The sequence below is a fragment of the Oryctolagus cuniculus genome, chromosome 11 (assembly GCF_964237555.1).
Source record: "Oryctolagus cuniculus chromosome 11, mOryCun1.1, whole genome shotgun sequence".
NCBI lineage: Eukaryota > Metazoa > Chordata > Mammalia > Lagomorpha > Leporidae > Oryctolagus > Oryctolagus cuniculus.
In genome coordinates, this window is record NC_091442.1 from 62273573 (window position 1) to 62298616 (window position 25044).

General features: G+C 35.0%; 1 protein-coding gene across 28 annotated transcripts in view; it reads left to right on the forward strand.

The window, feature by feature from the left end:
- Window positions 1-19572, forward strand: part of SLC16A7 (solute carrier family 16 member 7) — a 212630-nt gene extending 193058 nt beyond the window's left edge. For all 28 annotated transcript variants that reach the window (XM_008274239.4, XM_008274241.4, XM_008274244.4 and 25 more), the window contains 3 exons: window positions 2642-2785; window positions 5945-6760; window positions 9998-19572. In XM_008274239.4, the coding sequence (XP_008272461.2) occupies window positions 2642-2785; window positions 5945-6760; window positions 9998-10275 (1238 nt within the window). In that variant the 3' untranslated portion in view covers window positions 10276-19572. The remainder of the gene's footprint in view (window positions 1-2641; window positions 2786-5944; window positions 6761-9997) is intronic.
- The last annotated feature ends 5472 nt before the right edge of the window (window positions 19573-25044 follow it).

Here is a 25044-nt window from a genome sequence, read left to right on the forward strand (position 1 = left end):
CTTGCACAATTTTCTTTGGCTTTTTTTCTCCCAACACTTGTTTTCCCATGGCCTTTTGAAGTTTTGTTTTGTCTACTCATAGATGCAAAATTTTGTATTCTGTTTTGAAGTTATCTCTTTCCAAAATTATGTGTTATTACCAATGTCCTTTCAAAATATATTGTAGCAAAATATCAAATACTGTTAGGAACTGAAGCTTAATTCTTAAATTACAAAGAAAAGGGGCCGGTGTTTTGATGCATGTGGTTAAGCCTCTACGTGAAACCCCTGCCTCCCATATCAGCGCTGCAGTTCAAATCCCAGCTGTTCCACTTCAGATCCAGTTTCCTGCTAATGTATCTGGAAAGCAATGGAAGATGGCCCAGCTGGTCGGCCCCTGCCACCCATGTGGGAGACCCAAATGGAGTTCCAGGTTCTGTGTGCTTGAGTTTGCTCCAGCCCAGACCATTGCAGCAATGTGGGGTGTGAACAAGTAGACTGAAGATAAGTTAGCACATTGATAGGACCTGTAAGATAATAAATACTTTCATTGACTCTAAGATAGCCTCAATTCTTAAGTTCCACTGCTATTTTATGCCACAACAACAATGGAAAAAATGTTTCCCACTAAAGTAAGGACAATATTTTCTTAAATTTAGATATCCTATTTTAATTACCAAAAGCACTTTTTAAGCTTAAACAGATTATTTTTGCGATTTTTAATCATTCCTGACTATTTCATACATACACACACAAATATATAACATATGTCAGAAACTGTATGTGCATGTTAAATCAATTCAGTAAGGCATTCCTAAAACATTCTCATTCAGTGTCTGACTCTTCCAAGTAACTTTTGAGTTAAGGTCCTTAATGTGTGCGTCTCACACCTTGGTTTGTTCTCTTATGGATGACGCAAATTATCTTTATTCAGAGAGAGGTCCATTATTTTCTTTGCAACGTCATCTAATTAGTTGAACCCATTCTCTAAATTTTGATGCTACTTGTTCTCAACCTTACAAGAAGTTGTCAACAGATTTTTAAGACAAAAATCAGGATTCATTTCATCTCTTTCTCCATATGCTTCTTTTTTTCCCAAATAAACCTTTTATTTAAGGAATACAAACTTCTTGCATTTCATCAATACAACTTTAGGAACATAGTGATTCTTCCCACCATACTCGCCCTCCCAACCACACTCCCACCCCTCTTCCTCCTTCCTCTCTTATTCCCAGTCTTATTTTTTTACTAAGATCTATTTTCAATTAACTTTAAACACAGAAGAATATAATAAGTAAAGAGTTCAACAAATTGTATGACAAAGAAAACTATTCAACAGTTGAGACAGGTAATGGTTAAATTAACAACAGGATTCACTGTGCACTAACTTCCCGTGCAGGATCTCTGTCCTCAAAGAGTTGTATTATGAGAGTTAATAGTAAAACTTGTTCTCAAAGATGTACTTCTTTTTAGTAAATTAAGTGGAGGATATTCTTATAAGTTATAGCTATATCTAAGTGTTTGCAAAATATGTATCATTCTTGGGTTCCTCTTTAAAGTTAATTAAGTTTCCCAAATGCTTCTTAAATGTTTTGATTCAAATTTGAAGGTTTAAACATTGTCCAGTCAAGTCACAATAAATCATAACCAAATTCAGGCTTATATAAACCTTGATGGCTATGCTGCTACCTATGACTGCCACCTGATGAACAGACATTAGAAGAAGCCATCAAATGTAAACTATGCTCACTGTTATTGTGATACAGGATGAAAATAACTGGTATTTTAGAATCAGTGAAATGTATTGAAATTCACAGTGAAAATAATTAAAAATTTTGAGCTGTAATCAATGGCATTTGTGTCTAATGTATAAAATATATAATGTGTCTATATATACATATACATTATTCTGAACAATAAACTTTTAACAGAGACATGTCATTTATGTAATCCCTAGATTTTTGGTACATAAATTTGCTTGTATTTATTAAGATATTTTAGACACTTTAGGTATGTTCTGTTGAAAAATTTTTTCATCAATATCTGAAGGGTTATGTTCATAATAAATTATGTGTTGAATACCTCTAACTTGCTATTTTATGTGCTTTCACATATATGGTGAAAAATAAGTAGTCAGAGTTAAGTCAGTTGGCATGGTAGTTATGACATCGGTCAAGATACCTGTATCTTATATTGGAGTACCTCAATTTGAGTCCCAGCTCAGGCTCCCAGTTCTAGTTATCTGCTAATCCAGACCTTAAGAAACAGTGTTCATGGCTCAAGTAGTCAGATCCCTGCTCCCCTAAGGGTGACCTGGATTGATTTTGAGCTCCTAGCTTCACCATGGCCCAGCCTTGATTGTTACAGAATTTGGGGATGGAAGATTCCTGTCTCTGTCTCTGCCTTTCTCGTTCTGTGTGTGTGTGTGTGTGTGTGTGTATGTGCGTGTGTCTTCCTTTCAAAGACAATGAAATAAATAATTTTTTAAATAATCACATGTTATTTATGCAATATTGTGAGTCGTCTCCACTCCATTCAATGTGAATGAGCATTTTGATGATTAAACTGTGCTTTCTCAAATTAAAAAGTAATAGATGTTGGACATAAATAAATAGGTGAATAACGAACAACTGAATATTTCTTAATTTGCATTCCACCTTAGGTCCCATAAGCAGTGTTTTGGTGAATAAATATGGCAGCCGGCCGGTGGTGATGGCAGGAGGTTTACTATGTTGTTTGGGAATGGTCTTGGCCTCCTTCTGTACCAGTGTAATACAGCTTTACCTCACTATGGGATTCATTGGAGGTAAGCCAGGCTTTCTTTTCAGCTTATCTTCTTCTTAATACTTCTGTTGTCTAAAGAACCCTATGAGGACGAACAACAGAAATTCTTGATATTTTCTGTGACTTTACTTTCTATAAACAATGGTGTTTTAAAGTATATTCATCTAGTGCATTGAAGTATATTATCAAATGCTAAAAAGAAAACAACTTAGGCTCGTTTTTAGTTGCTCATTTTTTACTCTTCTGCTAGTTCAGATTGTATGGTGGATACAGACTTTCTGGAGCTAAAAAAATGATTTTTTTTAAACTTAATTTTTTTCTCATTCCCACTGAGAGTATCTGTCTGACTTGTAAAATGTTAAAATTGTGCAAACAAATATTTTCTGGTTACAGTGATTTAATTTCAACAATAAAATTATTATTGTCTGTGTTCTGGTGAACATTAGAGCTCTTTAACATTTCCCTTCTTTTTTACCCAAATGATTCTATTTAAAAGCCAGGTAAGTCACATTTGAAATCAACACAGATATTTAGAATGACAGGCTGTCACTTCGTTATCATTGTTTCTCATACATAGTGTCTTTTTTACTCAAACCGACCTGAATATATACATTTGGAAATTATTATTTTTGCTGTTCTGCATAATAAATTGCTTTTAAAAAGTCTACATTCAAATTTTAAGAAAAATCTGACCAAAAAAATCAGACGTAAATATATAATGAGACTGTTTCTCTGATGTGCATAGATTAAAAGGTGAACACATTTCTCATTAGTGTAGTATATTAGTTACACACTTGTATATCATTTGGTGATCCAAAATACATATATTAAATCGTACATTACATTCTTGCATCTCTACAATAATAGAGATGTTAAGATCTTTCTCTACGCAGCATCTCCTCCTCTTTCTGCCCTTTTGTTATGGCAGGTCATTTATTGATCATGTAAATTAAACCTTACATCTAAGCATTGTCATGATGGAGAAAACACTGCTTTCCTTGTGTGGACTTGATGGTGCACTGGTCCACAGAAGTCATGACAGGTTTACAAATCAGTATATTTAGAGAGAAGATGGTTTCATTGTCCCTGTACCAGATACACCAATAGCAGTATTGTTACTTTAACATAGAATCCCATTCTTTGAGTCTGGAAGACTTTCATGCTTCTAGAGCCAACCATTGTGTATACCTATGAGGGATTTCCCATAGATCTTTCTTAGCCAACTTCACTTCCAACTTTGATCTCTGAAAGTGGAGAGATCTAGCTTTTAAACCTAATGCTGCACATACTATCTTTGTGGTCATGGGTAGATTAGCCCCTTTATACCTCAGCCTCTTTGTCTATAAAATAAAAATCACCTTTTGCTTAGGAAGTTGGAATGTGTAATGAAAAAAATGAGGGTATCGCTTTACAAGTTCCTAGCTGTTTGTTATTTTAACATAAAAATTGCAAATAATAGTAATCATAATGTCATTTAGATAACATCTTACAGTTCTAGAACTTACTTGATTTTGACAAAATGCTTTTGATGTTGTTGTTGTTGTTGTTAAGTGAATTAGAGTTCAGGAAGTCTGAGTATTTTACCCAGTAGTGCAAAATAGGTGAGTAGTTGGGGGCAGATTCAGATCTACTGATTTCAGGTCTTATGTTCATTTTACCATGCCAGAATGGAAAAGGGAGGGACTCTGTTAACAAACACTGGACATCCCAAGGCACAAGAATAGGGGGACGGAAGGTGGGAAAGGAGGAACATAACAAAGAAACTTTATCTTTGAAACACAATACCTAGGTTGTTTTTTTTTTTTTAATGTTTTAAGCATTCGTTTATTTAAGAGACAAATATAGAAACAGAGAACTCCCACCTGCTGATACAGTACCCTCCCCAGATGCCTGAAACAGACAGAGCAGAACAGGCCGAAGCCTGGAGCCAAGAACCCAATCCAAGTCTCTCTCATGGGTATCCTGGACCCAACTACTTGAACCATCACCTGCTGCCTCTTATTAATACCCGGGTTTTAGTTTAGGATTTTGCTTACAAAGCTACTTGACCATAAGCTGGTCAATTTATTATCTCTAAATCAATCTATTCACACTTAGTCTGCATATCCCAGAGGAGCAGCTGAGACAGAGTTAGAATGTATACTGTTCTGTTTCTATCCAAAGCATTGTCTAGGTTCCTTCTTTAGAGCTTTTAGGAGTCCTCTTATTCACAGAAAGTACTTGCATGAAGGAGTGCAGTACTCAGATCCCTGTGTTCCAGAGCCTGAACACCCACTTTGCAATATCAGTTCCATTTAAGCAATGTAGGAAATTAAACTTATTTCTCTAGTTTCTGAAATATTGTAGAGTAATACCTAGGCTGAGAAGGTAAAAGAAGCAGTTTGTAAAATTCAATTTTATATAGATTTTAGAGGATCTTATTCATTACTATTGTGACTCATTTCTCAAAGGTGATGTTCCAGACTGCCAAGGAGTTCCCTAGGCAGTGGAAATTTCAACTCATATAAGCAATCAGCTTTAGTCTCTGAAATTAAAATATGTTTCAAGCAAAAAAAAATTTTTAAGTAAACACACGTGAATCTGTATACATTAAATGTGGAATGTGAGGTGTGCAGAGAGAGCATGCAATTAATGGCATAAATATATTTCTCTGTTTTGTTATTTACATAGTGTTGAAAGAAATGTCTGTGGGGAGATGTAAGATTGTTAGAAAACATGACCTTTTTAATCTGTCCATATTCCTTCAACTCTAGAGGGAAAATACTCACATTCTTAAATTGTGCTCTTTGTCGCAAGAAAGACATCTATTCTGTGTGGTTATGTAAACATATATTAAGAGGATGAGATTAATTTATCTGTGGAGCTAAGTGATTTTAATAAGAACTAACAATGTCATCCTGTTTGAGCCTATTCTGTGATGGTTCACCCATCAGTAGAAGTTCTTGGTTTTATTTCTGTGGTTTAAAATTAAAGGAATGTGAAATTGTCATAGCAAGTGTCCAGTTTTGAGTACCTTTTTGTTCTTACACAATTATGTTTAGACTTATAATTATCCAAAATTAGTACCCACATTGCACTTTTAGTCCTGCCTACTTGAATGCACATTTGGAATAGTAATTTCTGTTGTGGGTGGCATCCTGTGCTTGTGGTTTTATTTTCTCTTTTGTTTTGTTCCTTCTAGGTTTAGGTTTAGCCTTCAACCTGCAACCAGCCTTAACGATAATTGGCAAATACTTCTATAAAAAACGACCCATGGCCAACGGATTGGCTATGGCAGGAAGCCCTGTTTTCTTAAGTACATTGGCTCCTTTCAATCAGTACCTTTTTAACACTTACGGTTGGAAGGGAAGCTTCTTGATTTTGGGAGGTATACTTTTGAATGCCTGTGTGGCTGGGTCACTCATGAGACCCCTCAGACCAAAACAGACTACTTCTAATTCCACGAATAAGATTGGCATAAGAACAGAAGATTCAAATCTGCAGAAAATCCAGAAGAAAACAATGTCAGAAAAAATTAATAAGTATTTAGACTTTTCCCTTTTTAAGCACAGAGGATTTCTTATATACCTCTCGGGAAACGTCATCATGTTTCTGGGCTTTTTTGCCCCCATCATATTCTTGGCTCCTTATGCTAAAGATCAGGGGATTGACGAGTATTCTGCAGCTTTCTTGCTGTCTATTATGGCTTTTGTTGATATGTTTGCTAGGCCTTCTGGAGGGCTAATTGCAAACTCCAAACTCATTCGACCCCGAATCCAGTACTTCTTCAGTTTTTCAATCATGTTCACCGGAATATGTCATCTCTTGTGCCCTCTGGCAACAGACTACACAAGCCTGGTGGTGTATGCTATATTTTTTGGCCTTGGATTTGGGAGTGTTAGCAGTGTTCTCTTTGAAACGCTTATGGACCTGGTTGGTGCTCCAAGGTTTTCCAGTGCTGTGGGACTTGTCACAATTGTGGAGTGTGGGCCAGTTCTTCTTGGCCCTCCTATTGCTGGTAAGAAGCGTTCTCTTCAAGGAAAGACAACAGCCACTAAATTATTATCCATTAGTAGAGACTGTCTTTACAGTTAATAATGTGTTTGGTAGTAAGACTAATAGCATGAAATGTGGGGAATAGGAATTTGGAGTTTTATTGTGTATTTTAAAGCTTTTCATAATTAGTCAATTTTATACCTAAATTTTTTCAGAGCCTGAAACTCTGAACTTAATTTTTTAATTAAAAATCTTATTTATTTTCATTTTATTAGAAAGAGGGAGATACAGGCAGATGTGAAGAGATCATCCAAGAAGTAGTTCATTTCCCAAATACTGGGCCACACCAAAGCCAGGGGCCCAAGTACTTGAGCCATCACCTGACATCCCACAGTGTGCTTTAGTAGGAAGCTCTGTGGGAAGAATAGCCAAGACTTGAACCAGGAACTCAGATCTAAAATATGGGTGTCCCAAGAAAGAAATGATTCATCACTATACCACATACCTAAACTTCAAAAATTAGTATTAATAATTAGTAACATAATTCTCAAGATTTTTTTTCTCTATCAGTTGTTTTGTACATTTGAAAAATACATCACAAGGATAAAGTTGGGGGAGAGGCATTGTGGCATAGTGGGTAGTGTTGCCCTGCATTTCATATGTCTGCTGATTTGTGTCCAGCTGTTCCACTTCCAATCCAGCTCCCTGCTAATGGCCTGGGAAAAGCAGTGAATGATGTCCCAGGTGTTTGGGCCTCTGCCACCAACGTGGGTGACTAGGAAGAAGCTCCTGATTTCTGGATTTTCCTAGTCCGGTCCCAGGCTTTGCAGTCATCTGGATAGTGAGCCAGTAGATGGAAGGCCTCTCTCCCCACTGCCCCAAATCCCATAAATCTAATTTCAAATAAAAAAATATTTAAAAATAAAGTAAAATGGGATGCTTATTTTATCATTGGTGATACAGATAAGTTTATATTAAGAGGATTCAAAAAATGTAAACTAATACTCTACAAAGAACAGAATCTTTTTTTAAATTAGAATACGTGTTTATATCATTTGGAATTTGTTAAATGCTCAAGGAAGGCATATTTTTACATTACTGCAAGAATGAAGGAAAATCATGCAAAGTTAATTTTTGATCAGGTACTTAGATTCCGTATTTTTAAATGACAAAGATTACCTTAGTACTTTCAAATATTCCTATAAATGTAGCTATGGTACATTGTTCAGAAAGGAGACTAGCTACGTATTGGGCACCACCAAAGACCCTTTCAAATTGATAAGCTGGTTTGATATAAAGGAAAAATGGAAGGAAGAAAGGGATACAATAGTCAGAATAGAAGCATTAAAATTCTGTTGAATTTCCTTATGATTATTCTTTGGTTTCCTTTTGGATTACAGATGTGAATGCTTTTAGAAGGAAATTCTGATAAATTCATTTCTGCTGTCTGAGCCTGAGATTTCAAGACACATGCATAAATGTATTTTTGAAGTTAAGACTTTTTTTTTAAATATTTATTTAGCAGAGAAGCAGAGCAACAGGGAAAGAAGGAGAGACAGGAATCTTCCATTTGCTGATTGATCACCAAGTAGCTGCAGCAGCCAGGGCTGGGCCAGGCCAAGGCAGAAACTGCTTCCTGATCTCCCATGTGGGTAGCAGGGTTCCAAGCACTTGGTCCATCGTCCACTGTCTTCCCACACCCATTTTCAGGAAGCTAAAACCAAAACAGAGCAGCTGGGGCTCCAACAGCACTGTGATGTGAGATGTCAGCATCACAAGTGGTGGCCCAACCTGTTGTGCCACGACACCAGCCTCTAGGCATTGTTTAGTCGTAGACTTTAAATGCTATAAGTATTAAATTCTTTTTGTGAGACTGTCTTTTTTGAAAAACACTGTACTTGTGTAATGTTTAATTAACAGTGGAGTTACTCAGATTTTTGGCCTGTCCCCTATGCTCAGCATTAACTGCCAGACTAAATGTAAACTTTTCCATTAGAGAGAGAGAGAGAGAGAGAGAGAGAGAGAGAGAGATCTTCCATCCACCTGTTTACTTTCTCAAAGGGCTGCAATGGCCGGGGCTGATGTGAGCCAAAGCCAGGAGCCAAGAGCTTCATCTGTGTCTCCTACATGGGTGTAGAGGCCCAAGCACTTGGGCTGTCTTCTGCCATTTTCCCAGTTGCATTAACAGGGAGCTGGATCAGAAGTGGAGCAGCTGAGACTAAACCAGCACCCATTACAGAATGCTTACATTATAGGTTACAGTTTAACCTGCTATACCACAACTCTGGCCCCTGTTTAGTCAGCTTTTAAAATGATTTCTACATGACACTGAGAAAGCCTTTTTTTGAAAATTCGAAAATACTTACCTATGCAGTATGCAAAACTAAGTTTGAGGATGAGCTGAAAAAATATTTGTGTCATTAAACCTTCAGACTAAATGACCGCAAGTTAATTTTTTGGTGGTCTCAGTATTCAACTGGAACAAGTAGCTTCTTCCCAATTAGCTTGGCCTTGATCATTTGGAATCAGATAAAAATGGAAAGATGACGTATTCCCCAAGGTCCCATGGACCTTATCCAAGAGGTTGGGTGAAGCTATGTTGGAGATTTCTTAAGAACTTGAAATTTATACGGACCTCAGTGAATGCCCAGGCTCCATCACTTAGGGGCTATGTACACATGGTCCCATTACTCCTCAGAAATGATCCATTGTAAGGATCAAATGACATCTTACAGATAAAGTGCTTAGTGTAGTACTGAGTAAATGTGAGGGCCTGTCAGGAACTTTGTAAAAGCCCTTCGATCTTTCATCTCTCATAAAGGATATAGTTTCCCTCTCTTTATGGAATAGGAAAGGAAGTGTAGGAAGGCTGAAGAAATCTCAGTGTGTGTGCTATAAGTGAATAGACGATTATGTCTGTATCTACATGTATAGATATAAAAATATACCTCTCACAAGTACGTGTTTATAAACATACACACAGATGCATATTTACTTATTTTGTCTGTGTTGCTTTTTATTGGGGAAAATAATTTTCAATAAATATAATGTACTGCTGATATAATGCTGAGAGGACTTGTTCATGCTTTTACTAAGCATATATAGATGTCGTAATCTAGAATACTTTGTCCTTGCTAAAGTCATTTGACATTAATTTAAATATTCGGGGTATTCAATTTGGAGAAAAACTTACTTGAAAATGTTGTTACTTTATGACTATTTTATTATGCCAGCCTAAATGATGTTCTTTGTCTCCTAGGTAAATTGGTGGACATAACTAAAGAATATAAATACATGTACATAGCCTGTGGGGCTGTTGTGGTAACAGCAAGCATTTGGCTGCTGATTGGCAATGCTATAAACTATAGATTGCTTGAACGGGAAAAGAAGATGGAAGAAGCACAGAAGAAGAAAATGCAGGCGCTTGACTCCAAGGAATGTGAACCCTTGCACAAACCCACACATGATGATGAAGTTACTGTCAAGGTTCCACAAACACAGGATATTCCTCCATCGGAAAGAGAAACCAATATTTAACAAGAGTCACGTCTCCAGTTCAGTGTTTATGACTTTGCTTAGGAATGGGTTTTTGTGTTTTCAAATATTGGAAAGGTTTTTAGCTGAAATGAGGAGTCACAGTGAAGGGTGAAGATGAGACTGCGGCAAGTTTGAAATTAGTTTTAAAAACTTATGTGGGTAGTTAAACGTTGAGAATATGCATACAAAGAAACTACGTGACAGATTTATTTCCAAATACGACTCTGGGTGTGGTGGTTATGATACTAATTTCAAAGTCTTCCAGGTGACTTCCAGTCTTGGTTACTTAGAAAGATCTGCATCCTGAACCCCTGTGTAAGTAGTTAGGAAGATGTTTAACCCCATAAATGAGCCTCTTCTTATTTCATTTTTTATTGAACATTAAGGTATAAAATAGAATTGAAGGGACAAGAATTCTCTCCTGCACACACACACACACACACATTCATATCCAAATGTACAGAGTACCTGGAGAACAAGATAAATAAATTTTAAAAGAATATTATCATAGTTATTATTTTTTAGTAAAAAACAATCCATGGTGACAAAAGAAATGTATATCTGCATGCTACTTTACAGTGTGGATTTTAAACATAAGCACATGAGTCAAAATGAGAGTGACTATAATTTTAAAATACAACAGACTGCTGTAACAAAGCATTTGCATAAACAAAATAAGTTTGATAAAGAAAAGAGAAATCTCAGTTTTAAATCATTGTTACTCCTGGGTATCTTTAGACTTGATTAATCCATGCACATGACTTCCTTGTGGGTGGTGGTGGATCATCAGCACCTGATGTTATAGAGCCCTCAAATAATTTTTAGAATTCTTATCTAATGTGAGAATCAAATTAAACATTCAAATGACACCTAGCAATGAGTTATGTCCAGTGATTTTAAAAGTACTTTAATAATTCTTGATCCAGAAAGTAATAACCAGGGATTTATTTTAACCAGGCCTCAATCTAGATTCAATGTCATACTGAAATATCAAAGTCGAGTATGCTGGAGACATAGTTAACAGGTTTATAAATAGACCAAATGCTCATTTTCCCTATCACATAGCAGTGTCAGAGGTTCCGCTTTGAAGAATTCAACTGCCTAAATGTGGGAGGTGGCTTTAATGAGCCTTCTAAGCTTTTACTCCGTCACTGAAAACGCCTGGTATGATAGGAATGGCAGCATTTGAAAATTCTGCCCTCTCCTGGTGAGGTTTCCTGCTGCCTGTAAACATAACTGAACTAGGAATCTGTTCAGAATGGCTTCTAGAAGTACAGACTGTGTGTGACTTACAGTTGTAAGTTTACTTTTATCGTAATAGCCAGAAGCTTGAAATATTGCACGCCAGATTGCTTTAGCAGTTTCTCATTTTTATATCTATATGAAAACATCTGGGAATCTGAATCACACTTGTATACAGGGGCATATGATAGTTCTGTGCTTTCAAACCTATCAATATCATTTTGAGTGAGAAAGTACTTTCAAACAAGAAAGATATTGTGCATTATGGCTAAAAGTACAAATATGTATATCTATAAATCTAAGATTTAAATTAATATGATTGATAAAAAAGCATTTAGTGCTTAATTATTGCAGTGATGTCACTCTTAAGATGTCAAAGGGAATTTGCTGTTCCTTTTTTATTATTATTATTATAGTAGAAGCAGGTGCTATTTGTAACTCCTGTGAGATTGCACCTGGATACCAAGCTTTCGTAGTAGTTAACATTAAGGATTTGAGTCACGAAATTTATGCACTGATTAAGCATGCAGCTGATATTTAGGAAGCTATATAAAATTCCATTTTTCATTTAATATTGCTTTATGCATATGAAGAAGTATTTGTATTTTTCAATTATTAAATAAAAGAAGATGTGCCAACATCATACATACATAAATCAGGAAAATGTGGCAGGATATGGCTGTTTTTAATTTAGTCTCACCCATCCTTGATTCTTGAATTAGCTGTCTTTTGTTGCTAGTGTTTTCATATTCAACTCTGATTCGTCATAAGAAATCCAACAGCATAAATTGTCTAATACTTCTCCAGTTTAAACATTTCCAGAACATGTTTTTAATTCTCTTCAAATATACTTTTAAATTAATATAAATATCAGACCCCAGGGGAAAATAAATAGAAGAGTAATGATCACAGGGTTTTAAGTCTAAGGAAATCTAAGATTTCCGTTTTATCACCTGTCAGTGAAGACCTGCTGTTGGATGCATTCCAGGGGACTTCTCCGTGGAGATTTACTTACTTCCTGATAAGACAGGTCAAAACCAATTCACATTTGCTTTGCTGCTCTTTGGTTATATTCATTAATTCTTCATTTCTAAGACAATGTATTAAGTTATTAGAGAAGAAAGAGAAGTAAATTTGCACATTCAAAGCACATGTGTGTGAAGTGCATAGTCACTTCTGGCAGTAGTACTGTACTGTACAGTTATAAATGTGTTAACTCCCATACATTGATGTTGAAAAGTAAACCACTACACACTTGAAATCAGTGCTATTTACAGTATTCAGAATTGTTCAGGAGTCATGTAAATGAGTCTGCTTGTTTCTTTGCTCCAGCCTATGAACCTGATAGATATGTTGACTTAACAAAGTCTTTCAAAGATTGAGAAAAGAATATCAGCACAGAAGTTTCATTAGTACATAATAATATAAGTGGAGTTTGAAATATAGGTTGCTTTTGTGTCTACAACAATTAGTACTGAATGTATTTTCCTCTAGAAAACAAAAGGTTTTGGATGTTAAAGACAGCATGAAGCATTGTCAGAGTACGCCACTAAAATCCTTGCTAAGCCATAATTCTCCATCCTGAAATTGTGCAGAAGGAGAGTTGTCATGAACTGGTTCCCAAATTATCACTAGCTAGTTTCAGTATTTTCCCATTTGCATTACCTGAGCATCTTATATTTTTCACTATTGGGCCTTAATTATGCCTCATTAACAGGAATTGAACAATGACTAGGGACTTGTCCTGACCCACCCCCTCCCTCTTCCCTGACCCTTTTTGTTTCCAAACAACACACTTTAAGGGATAATGGGTCAGGTTCTAGTGTATTTCACATTGAACGATGTTTTCTCAGCATAAGTTCACATGATTTTTACGTTTCACTTCTTAATTTTCTTTCAAAACACTTTAGAAAAAAATTTCTCTTTTATGTAGAATATTACAAATGTTTAAGAAAACAATAAAAATCAGTTTAATAGGGCAAAAGGATGCAAGTGCGAAGGGAACTAATATGTACATGCCATGCATTTTGCTTACATAATGCCTTTTAATACTCAAACCAAAGCCATGGTAGAAGTTATTAACTTGATATGAGAGATGAATGAATGCAAAAACACACGTTCAAAGAAGCTAAGAAAATTGTTCAAAGCTAAAAGATAGTATAGGACAGAACCGAATGGAAGCTCAGGTTTATCTAAAAGCAGAAAGAGCCCCTAAAAGCTCTTTCTAAAAGCAGAAAGAGCACCATCACACTGCCTCCTAATAGAAGCAAAAGTAGGTTAAAATATAGGCACAGAAATGTAAAGCTATGGATAAGACAATTAGGTATAATTGTGGTTTTTGTTATGATTTATTAAGTTTTTATAAGAGACTGCACTTGCTATAGCCTGAATATGTAATATCCAATTGACTTGTTTTCCAGCCAATGCAAATTATTTCAGATATTGATTGTGATTATACAATAGCCATGATTATTTTATTGTGATTTTTCCTCAAAAAATCAGTGATACATGTATATGACTCAATCATAACATATTTTACCTGAAGTTGAATTTAGAAGGTAAATTTTGCTTTTGTGAATAAGTAATTCCCATATTGGTTGTTGTTATAACTCAAAAAATAAAAAAACTTAGTACAGAATATTTGATTTATAATTTTCATAAATATATTTTTAGGATTATCCTAAGTTATCTAAGAAAATGTTATGAAGTATAAATGATTTGGTCCATCTAGATAGTACCTACGTTTTTCATTAGTTAATACAACTTCCCCTACACTAACTTGCTTACAGCTTCCTCTGAACATCTGTAGTATCATTTTCCTCTTGCCCATGTGTTTTAGTGAGAGAACAGGTGTCTGTTTTTGTCGTCTCCCTCTGGAGTTGTGAAGTTCTTAGAATGTGATTCTCCTTCCTTACCTATTTTCGGATGGTGCACATCCAATGCACTGCATTTTTCACAAAGTCATCCATGATCTATCTGGTCTTATTTGCGATTTGCCCTAATGGCCTTATTCCTGAAGCCATGGCCAGGGCCACTCATCTTCACAAATACGAGCACCCAGGTGACAACAGATTTGAAATTTCCTGGTTAAGTGAGGTCCTTATATTATAGAAGATTCTTTTTTGTTAATGTGAGTTTCCTTGTGCAAGACATGCATAAAATTGAATATAATTTTAAGGAATCTAGAAAACCTGATCTTCCTGTTCTTAGCACTTATTGTCCTGGAAATTTCTAATTTTATTCAGGTGCCTGACAATTTTGAGAATTGAAGTTTACTTCAGTTCACAGCACGGTACCACTGCATTTCATCCTGTAGGTTCTGACAGTGCAATGACGTCACTGATACGTCCTTCCAAGTAGATTCTTTCCCACAACATTCACAATAGCAAGCAGCATCAAAGTTACTGAAATTGAAGATCAGAATTGCATTCTTGACTCTGCTCATCTCGTTTTTCTTAATATTTTGATCTCTGTATATCTGTCTGTATTATCTGATATTTGAGATCCGTGTAAAACTAAGAGGCTCAGTTAGGGATCTTTCTGGTACAATTAGAAATTAATAATTTGCTGAACTCACATTTTTATGGTTCTAGTTTCTTTGCTATCAGTTGTATACTATAGACCTTAGCTCTTACAAGGTTGTATGATGTGGTTCATTTTAATATTTATTTCATTCTATTTGAAAGGCACAGAGAGAAAGAGACAGAGGCAGACAGAGGGAGGTATTCCATCTGCTGATTTGCTTCCCAAATGCCTGCAACACCTGGGCCTGGGAAACCAGGTCTCCCACGTGGGTGGCAGGGACCCAGGTACTTGAGCTGCTTCCCAGGGTATGTATTTTCCAGAAGTTGGAGCTGGAAGTAAAGCTGGGACTCAAACCAAGGCCCTCCAACATGGGACCCGGGTATCCCAGGAAATGCCTTAGCCCCTGTGCCAAGTATTCACCCTTGGTTTATTTTAGTTCTCTCTCTCCTACTGCTGCTGCTTTATCATTTCTGTGCAGATCATAAAAGAATTGCTATATTATTGAAAACCATAATTTTAAATGTTTTCAACAGTAAAATTAATATTGCAAAAAATAATTTTCAGGATCGCCTTTCTTCTATAATCATTTTGAAAAATTATTCTTCCTTTGTCTTTTATGATACCTAGGTAAAATTCCTTTTGGCACTTTTTCTTCTAATTATGGACATTTTTGCTTGTTTGGCGGGGTTAGGTACATTTCCACTATTTGTGCGTTCGCCATGTTCTTTCAGTATTCACATATCCTTGTTAGAAAGGTGAGTGGTACTTAAATATTTTTCAGTGATCATAAATTCATGAGCATTTCATCAAATACCTCTTGTTCACATGATAAAGCAGACTTCTTTTGTTTCTTTGTTTTTAATTCAAATGTGGCAAAGTAAACTAGAGAAGCTATATGTGGCACTGTTGTTATTGAACTTTCAGTAAGGCATAAAAAGTGGGCAAAAATTCTTTTGGGAAAAACAAAAGCTTCCATTTTTTATCTCATGAATTACAGGGAGGAATTTTAAAATGTACTTTTTTGACTAAAACTTTGATTCTATTTTTTTTACTTATGCATCATAAAAGTTTTTAGTTAGATTTGTTTTTGTACTTATTCATTAGGGTACAAATTTCTGACATACCATTTAATAAACTTTATTTTTCTATCATCTTCTTTGTATTTCTAACTAAAGTATAAGGATGTCTGGTTTATTAAGACAGGACATATGAGTCGAAATGTTTTATTTGTCGGGCATTAAATAATAGCATTTTGTTTTATATTTTGTTTTTGATATATTTATCTATAAAAAGATACATTTAGTTAATTCATTTCATTTTCAAAAGCATCAGTTTATTTTGTTAGCTATCCCCATTTTTATAGTATAAAACAAGATCACATTCAGAATTTTGTGTTAATAGATATCAGTCCTCTGAGTAAATACAGAGTCGGAGATAGAACTAGGCCTTTTCTCTCCTATCAAACTTTTTGCTCTATTGAACATATTTGAATTTTCCTATTGGTAATGGTGACTTACAGAGTGAATTAAATTTTTTCCCAAAAATATATATTCCAAACCTACGGTTAGAAAATTCTCTACATCACAAATGAATGTATGTCCCCAATAATACTCTGCAACATTATGTTTGCAAACTGAATTTGAAGAATATTTGCTGATTACCACAGCAGGCAATTTTGGTGAATCAAAAATAATGGGATGAATGATTTTTCACCATATATGCTATCAAAGCAATAGCAAATTAATTGAAAACACACCAGTATTGTGTTCTTAGTAATCATGTGTCAGTATTCCATTAATTTCCTATTTTATTTATGTTCATGTTTTAGAATAAACATTCATTTTTTGTTCCCTAAAGTAAAATGCCAGATTATAAAATACATACTGTTAAATTTTTTTAATTACTTAATTTCATGCAAGAAATACTTGCCATAATGTGATTTGATGTGTTTCTTGATGTAAAAAACTAAAGATAGGTTAATTAATAATATGTATCTATTTCAGACAGTTTTATTTTTCAGTAGTTACTTCCCCTAACTAAACAATACCAAAATCCACAGGATATTTCTGGCAACATGTAAGAAGAACTCCTTTGATACTAAAAAAACCATCTATCTCCACCCACATCTTATCTAAACTGATAGTCTTTCTAAATTTTCCTCTTTTCATTCTCTTCCAGAAACAAACAAAAATTTCTCCTGAATAACAGATTCTGGTGAAAGGCAGATATTAGTAGCTCAGTAGATATTAGGGACTCACCATGTAGAAGTATGCAAACACTAATCTGTACTCAATACTTGTTTGTTCATTCATCAAGGATATTTACCATAAGAATACATCTTAATAGAAGTTTTGATGAACTCATTTGTCAAACTGTAAAATCTTTTATGATTAGGGAGGGCCATAATTACATCTGCAATTTGTGATATATTTAGTTAGTTTCCGTCAAACTGACATCTGTATGTACCAAGTTCTCATTGTCATTCTGACAGGTGACAGGCCTTAACAACTACAGTCAGTGTACCAACTAAATATGTCCCTTTGTTTGAAATGATGACAAAAGTGAGATCATACATTAATCAGATACGAATCAGGTTTAGCAATTCCTCTGTTGAAAATGAAAGAGAAGGATTTTTCCCAAATATTTACTAAAATTGACATACTATTGAAGCTTTTTATGTAAAAACCTCCTTCCCCCAGATACTTTAAACCAGTGTGTTAAATATTTCCTAGAATGAACAATTACCCATTTTGAGGATTTTTTGGAAATATTTTATTTATGACTTACAATCTTTGAAACAATATCTTTCTTATCCCAGCATCAAATTGGAGCATAAAAATAAGCTTGCAATATATAAATATTATGTGTAATAATGTTACTAGTAAAGTGTATGTTAGGACATTGGCAGTAGCCATATCTAGTTAATATTTGGCAAGAATTTTTTATTGAATAGAATTTAGGACTTAATCTGTATGATTATATTTTAAATGTAAGTTACTTTTATGCTATATTTTCTGATTTTTAATTAAGTAAAGTCAAAATGGTAGTTTGTTTGTTCTATAGCTGTCTTAGTGATCATTGAGCAAATAGTCATAACATCACATGCTATATGCTATATCAATGACCCTTACTCTGCTAATGAAATAAACAGAAGGGTAGGTTTGCTTGACATCTAAGATAATTCAATCCAAATAACCTAAATCACAGCTGCACTATTTCATTTGTTAAAAAAAATTAATAAAATGTAAAGGATTCATTTAAATAAATGCCTGTCAAGATTTTTAAATATAAGAAAGAACTATATTCTTTTTGCCTTCTGACAAATGGATGTATTTAAAGTGACTGTGATTTGATTTTGGTATACTTATTTATTTCTGGAGTGTTTTGTATATATAGCAGTACTCACCTTGAGAAATAAGACATGTATAAAAAAATTAACCAAAAAATTTAAGAACTGGCATTTTCATATAAGTATTTTGTTTTAATGAAATAAAATGTAGAATTATTTAAATCAGGAATAGTTAATATTGTTGATGATTTTTAATTTATAGTCAGTTAATTTTGTTTCTACTTCATTTTTAAGCAAATTTGTTTGAGTACTGAATAATTTACTACTTTTAGTTATACTACAGTGTTATATAGACATAATATTGTAGAAAAACCTCTATTGTAGTTTCTAAGTTTCACTACAAAAATTTCAAACCAAATGTTGTATTCTTGTGTGGGAAAACAAATTTTGCCTGTAATTTTCGTTTGCAAATTCATCTCTTTGTTACTAGACTGTGAGCTCCTTGTGGACAAGGATGTTATCTTAGTCATAAGTACAACTCCGATGCCTAGTGAAGTGCCAGATACAGAATAATCCCTTTATTGAAATGAATTGATGGATCTGGATTATTAAAAGACTACTGCAGTATTCTGTGATGTACACTGAGTGTATATTAGAATAATTCTTTGGCTAATTGCAACAGTAAGATATAGAAAACACCTGTAGCATTTTTGTTGTCTAAAATTAATATTCTGTTTTTGAAGAATTCGTTTTTATTTTGTCAAACATTCTATGCAAATACTGAAATATGCAGCCACTAAATTTTTGGTACATATGAATTAGTTTTACTTTCTTTACAAAATCAGAAATGCTCTATTTAGGCTTCCTGGAAATGTTGACAATCATTTTAATGACCAAAGGTGCTACTTATTTTCCAGCCTTGACCTTGATCATAAGTGCTTCTGTACGCTGAGCTTTATTCTTTTTTTTTTTTTTTTTTTGGGTGGTGGTGTGAGAGGGAGATAAATGCAATAAAATCAGAGTATTTTTTGTGTAAATTATGCAATTTAGCACTGTCAGTGTTCCTTTGTACTCTATTGTTACTGTATTTTAATTATTTCTTACTGCTCACTAATTTTTATTGCAAGCCTGTGCTGTTTTCTTAGAAAGTATATGCATATATATTTCTATACTATGTTTTAAAAAACATGTTGCTTATTAAATTAAAATGACAAATAAATATTCATGTTAAATTTTTGAAATGAGATCTGTACTTCTTGTTCTTAAGGACCATTAAATACTATGGGACTCTATGCTAATCACATAATATTTCTGATAGAATCCACACATTAAGGAGTTTTCACTTATCACTGTCAATGGTACTGAGACACAGCAGAAAATACAGTCCATTTCCAAGGACTTAAATGAATGTCTGCTGTTTGTTTTTCAAGAGAATTCACTTTAATGGGTTTACACCGAGAACAAGCCCATTTCAAAAAGTTGCCCTTGCCTCCCCAACAGAGGCTGTCCACAAACTCCTGTCCGGCCTACTATCATTCCCTTGATACAAAAACAAAAAGGTGATTTATAGAGCAGTTTCACGTTCTCAGAAGAAAGGGGAGAGGATGATAGGAATTTCCCATATACCCATTGCTCCTATACATACATAACCTCCCCCATTATCAATATCCCCTACCATAGCAGCATACTTACTCGAATTGATAAACCTACATTGACGTATCATTATTTTCCAAAGTCCATAGTTTTTGTTTTGTTTTGTTTTTCCTTTATTGCCAGGGTTCACTTAGTGTTGTACATTGTATGTTTTGTATGAATTTATAACGACCTCTATACAGAGTATTTTGCTCTAAGAATCCTGTGTGCTCAACCATGCATCCCAGCCCCTTGTATCCTGGCAACCACTGATCCTTTTCCAGAATATCATGTAGTCAGAAGCATACATCATGCAGCCTTTTTCAGATTGCCTTATTTCACATTGTGATATGAATTTAAGTTGCCCTGCTGTATTTTTATGGGTTGTTGTCTCACTTCTATTCAAGGGCTAGATAGTACTCCAATGCCTAGATGTTCTGGTTTATCCTTTTATCTACTTGGTTACTTCCAACTTTCAATAATTATGAATAAATCTGCTATAAACATCCTTGTAAAAGTATTTTGTGGATATAAAGTTTCAACTCCTTGCTCCAAAGCAGGTCCTTGGGAACTTTGTGAAATTTCAGTTAGCTACAGATATGTGGATTTACTTTTAGACTTTCTACTCTGTTGCATTGATCGGAGTGTCTGTTTTTACACAATAACATGCTATTTTGATTACTAAACCTTTGAATTCAGGTAACGTAATGCAATCTGTTTGTATTACCTGAAGATGGTTTTGATTACTTTGTAGTTTGTGTGGTATCAAGTGAATTTTATGATTGTTTTATCTAGTTCTATTAAGAATATCATTGGTGTTTTTGATGGGTACTCTGTCAGAACTGTGTATGACTTTAGACAGTATGGATATCTTAGCAATATTGATTTTCCAATCCATGAACTCAGGATGTCTTTCTATTTTCTATGTTCTCTTAAATCCAATAATTCCGACAACCGTGTTCATTTTTGTTAAAGTGGTTTTGGTCGCAAGTATTTATTTATTATTTTCTTAGAATCTGCACCTCTCTACTTGCATTTTTTTTATCTGTTCATACATGTTTGCACTATCAATTAGACCTCTTGGAATATTAGTCATAGTCATTTTAAGTTTCCAGTATTATCATTCTGACTTTTCTGCCATATCTAAGCCCGGTCCTGTTTCTCTATCTCTTCCAAATGTTTTTGGTTTTAGTTTTTTTGCCAGAAGTGGAAAAGCTGCATCATCTGATAAATGTATTTTTAGTTTTTTGAGGAATCTCCATATTCTTCTCCATAATGGCTGTACTAGCATTCATTCCCACCAAGAGTGTACAACAGATCTTTACTCCATATACTATTTTTCAATTTATAAAAATATATGTAAAGGGAATGAATTTCATATATTTCCCATGTACAGTTGTAAGAACACTTTCTCCCACCTTCTCTTCTTCCTTTTTTATTTTTCTTTTCATTTTTACAATGACTTACTTTCTGTTTACTGTGTAATCACAAGTTTAACCTTCCAGTAAATAGAATTCAGCAAGTAGTAAATAGAAGAACCACTGTTCCTCAATAATATAAAAAAGGGATATAACAATCATCAAATCTTAAAATGTCAACTTCACTCATATAACATTACATTTTTTCATATTAGTTTTGTATAACTCAACACTGAAGCCTTCCATTCCTAGGTTTTCTGTTGTTAGGAGACTTTTTATTACTGATTCAACCTCATTACATTTTAATGATCTGTTCAGGCTTTAATGTCTTCATTGTTTAATTTTTTTTAAATCTAAATGTATCCCCAAATTTATCTGTTTCTTTTAGATTTTTCCAATTTGTTGGCCTATAAGTGTTTATAATATTCCCTATGATGCTTTGTATTTCTGTGTTATCAATTGTAATATCTCCTTTTTGATCTCATATTTATTCAAGTCTTCCCTGTTTTTTGTGCTTAGTCTACCTAAAGGTTTGACATATTTGCTTATCTTTTCAGAATTCTAACTTTCATTGAATCTTTGCATTGTGGTCTTAATCTATATTTCGTTTATTTCTGCTTTGGTCTTTGTTATTTCTTTCCAGACACAGTTTACTGCCTCCATGAATTGTGTAATTCCTGAAGTTTCTTTAGTTGTTTACTTCTAGTTTTATTACACTGTAGTCAGAGAAGATACATTATATGATTTCATTTTTTAGCTTATTGAGACTTTTTTTGTGACCTAAATATTGGTCTATTCTAGATAATGTTCCATATGCTGATGAAAAGAATATGTATTCTGCAGTTGTTGAATGAAATGTTATCTAAGTGTCTGTTAGGTCTATTTGACTTGTAATGTAGTTTAACCTCTGATTTTTTTATTTTTTATTTTTTATTTTTTTGGACAGGCAGAGTTAGACAGAGAGAGACAGAAAAATCTTCCTTTTTCCGTTGGTTCACCCCCCAAGTGGCTGCTATGGCTGGCACTTTGCGGCCGGCACACTGTGCCGATCTGAAGCCAGGAGCCAGGCGCTTCCTCCTTGTCTCCCATGCGGATGCAGGGCCCAAGCACTTGGGCCATCCTCCACTGCCTTCCCAGGCCACAGCAGAGAGCTGGCCTGGAAGAGGGGCAACCGGGACAGAATCCGGTGCCCCAACCGGGACTAGAACCTGGGGTGCCGACGCCACAGGTGGAGGATTAGCCTAGTGAGCTGCGGCACCGACCCCCTCTGATATTTCTTTGCTAATTTTTTTTCTGTCGGAATGAGCTCTCTATTGATGAAAATGAGATGTTACAGCTCTCTAATATTATTGTATTACGTCTACCTAACTCCTTAGATCTAAAATGTTTGCTTGATAGTATTGGATGCTCCAGCATCAATCATTATTTTATCTTTTTATTGACCTGTTGATCATTTTAAAGCAATCTTTACCTTTTTTTCTCTTTTTACAATTTTTAACAAAGTCTGTTTTGTCTGATATGAACACCGCTGTTCATGTTGCTTTTGGTTTCTATATGCATGGAATGTCTTTGTTTAATCTTTTTGCTTTCACTCTGTGAGTAACTTTAATGGTGAAGTGGGTTTCTTGTACACGGTATATTGTTGAATGTTTTGTATATTACTCATTTGGCCAGTCTATACTTTTTAACTGGTAAATTTAGTCCATTTATGTTGAAAGTTATTACTGACAATTAATGACTAGGCCTGTCTTTTAAAAATTTATCCTGTTTACTTTTAATATCCTTTGCTTTTTTTCTAGTGAGTTTTACATTTTTACATGTTTCCATCATGGTAGTTTTCTTTCTTCGTTTCTGTATACCAGACTTTCCTAAGCATCTTTGGTAAGGCCAGTCTGCTAGTGATGAATTATTTCAGTTTTTCCTAGTCTTGTAAAGTCTTCATTTCCCCCTCATTTATGAAAGATAGTTTTTCTGGGTAAAGTATTCTTGTAGGAAGGTTGTTTTATTCCTTTAAAAATTTGAAATATATCATTCCATTGTCTCCTGGTCTGTAAGCTTTCTACTGAAAAAATCTGCTGTTAATCTCATGGGGATTCCCTTAAAAGTTACTTGGGGCTTTTATCTTGGAGATTTTAGAATTCTCTCTATCTTTCTCTTTTGAGACTTTGATTACAGTGTGTCATAAGTGAAGATCTTTTCTGTTTGGGTCTACTTGAGGTCTCATGGGCTTCCTGTACTTGTATGTACCTTTCTCTAAGTTGGAGAAATTGTATATGTTTAGTGTGCCTCTACTCCTCTCATCATGAATTCCCCAAATTTAGATATTTATTCATTTAATTATATCCCAAAGATCTTGGGACTGTCTCAATTCTTTTTTATTTTTTTCCTCTTTTGGTCTGAGTAGGCTATTTAAAAATGCCTGTCTTCATATTTAGATATTATTTCTTCTGTTTGATCTAGCCTGTTGGTGAGCCTTTCAACTTTGTTTTATTGTTTTTATTTGAAAGGCAGAGTTACAGAGAGAGAGGGAGAGGCAGAAAGAGAGAGAGAGAGAGAGAGAGAGAGACATTGCCCATGCACTGGTTCATTCCCCAAATGGCTGCAACGGCCAGGGCTGGATCAGACCCAAACCAGGAGCCAGGAACTTCATCAGGGTCTTCCATGTGGATGGCAGGAGCCCAAACATTTTAGCCAGCTTTCTTTGCTTTACCAGGTGCATTAGTAGAGAAATGGATTGAAAGTGGAGCATCCGGGACTCAAACCAGTGCCCATATGGGATGCTAATTTCTGCAGGGGGTGGCTGGCTGGGCCATAGTGCTGGCCCCTCAACTTTATTTTTATTTGACCTACTGAGATCCTCATTTTTAAGATTTATGTTAGTCTGTTTTTCAAGATCACAGTCTCTTTGCTGAATTTCTTATTCAAGTCATGCATTGTTTCCCTGATTTCACTCAATTGTCTGTCTTCTCTTGTGGATCTTTGAATATCCGTATAATCATTCTTTTTAATTCATCAGGCAATTAGCCATTCTTTTTTTGGAGGGGGATCTGTTGTTAAAGCTTTATTGTATTCCTTTGTGGGTGTCATATTGCCTTGCCTTTCCATGATTCTGTGTCTTTATATTGATATTTGTGCACTGTTGAATCAGTTGTCTGTATTACCTTAAAAGGATGAGTTTCACAATAGGCTTTTTCCTGTATATGTGTCTTCAAGTGTTGATTTGGAAGGCTACTTTAACTTTAATTCTACTTGAATGTTATATAGTCTGCTTACATCTCCATTCATTCTAGTTGATGGTAGCAGTGGTGCAGAGTCAGTGTTTCTGGGCCCAGCATGGTTGCTGAAATCCCTGGGGTGCAGTCTTTCAACCCATGCCAAGGGAGGGGCCAGTGCTGCAGGAATGGCCTGGGCTGAGAACAGTGCTGAAACTCCCCACCTGCCATTAGTGAGAAGACTTGCAGCTAAGGGAGCAACCCTGGAGCTGGGAGTGGGTTAATTACATTCTTGAGTGTGTGCACAGTCCTAAGTGCCACTGGCAGAACAGGCTAGGGTTACAAGAGACTACTTTGAGTTGCAGTGTGCATGGGTGCAAGCAGTGGTGAGTGACTCCAGGAAATGGTATAAGGGAGAAGTATGACCTTCCAGTCTAAGGGGGAAGATACC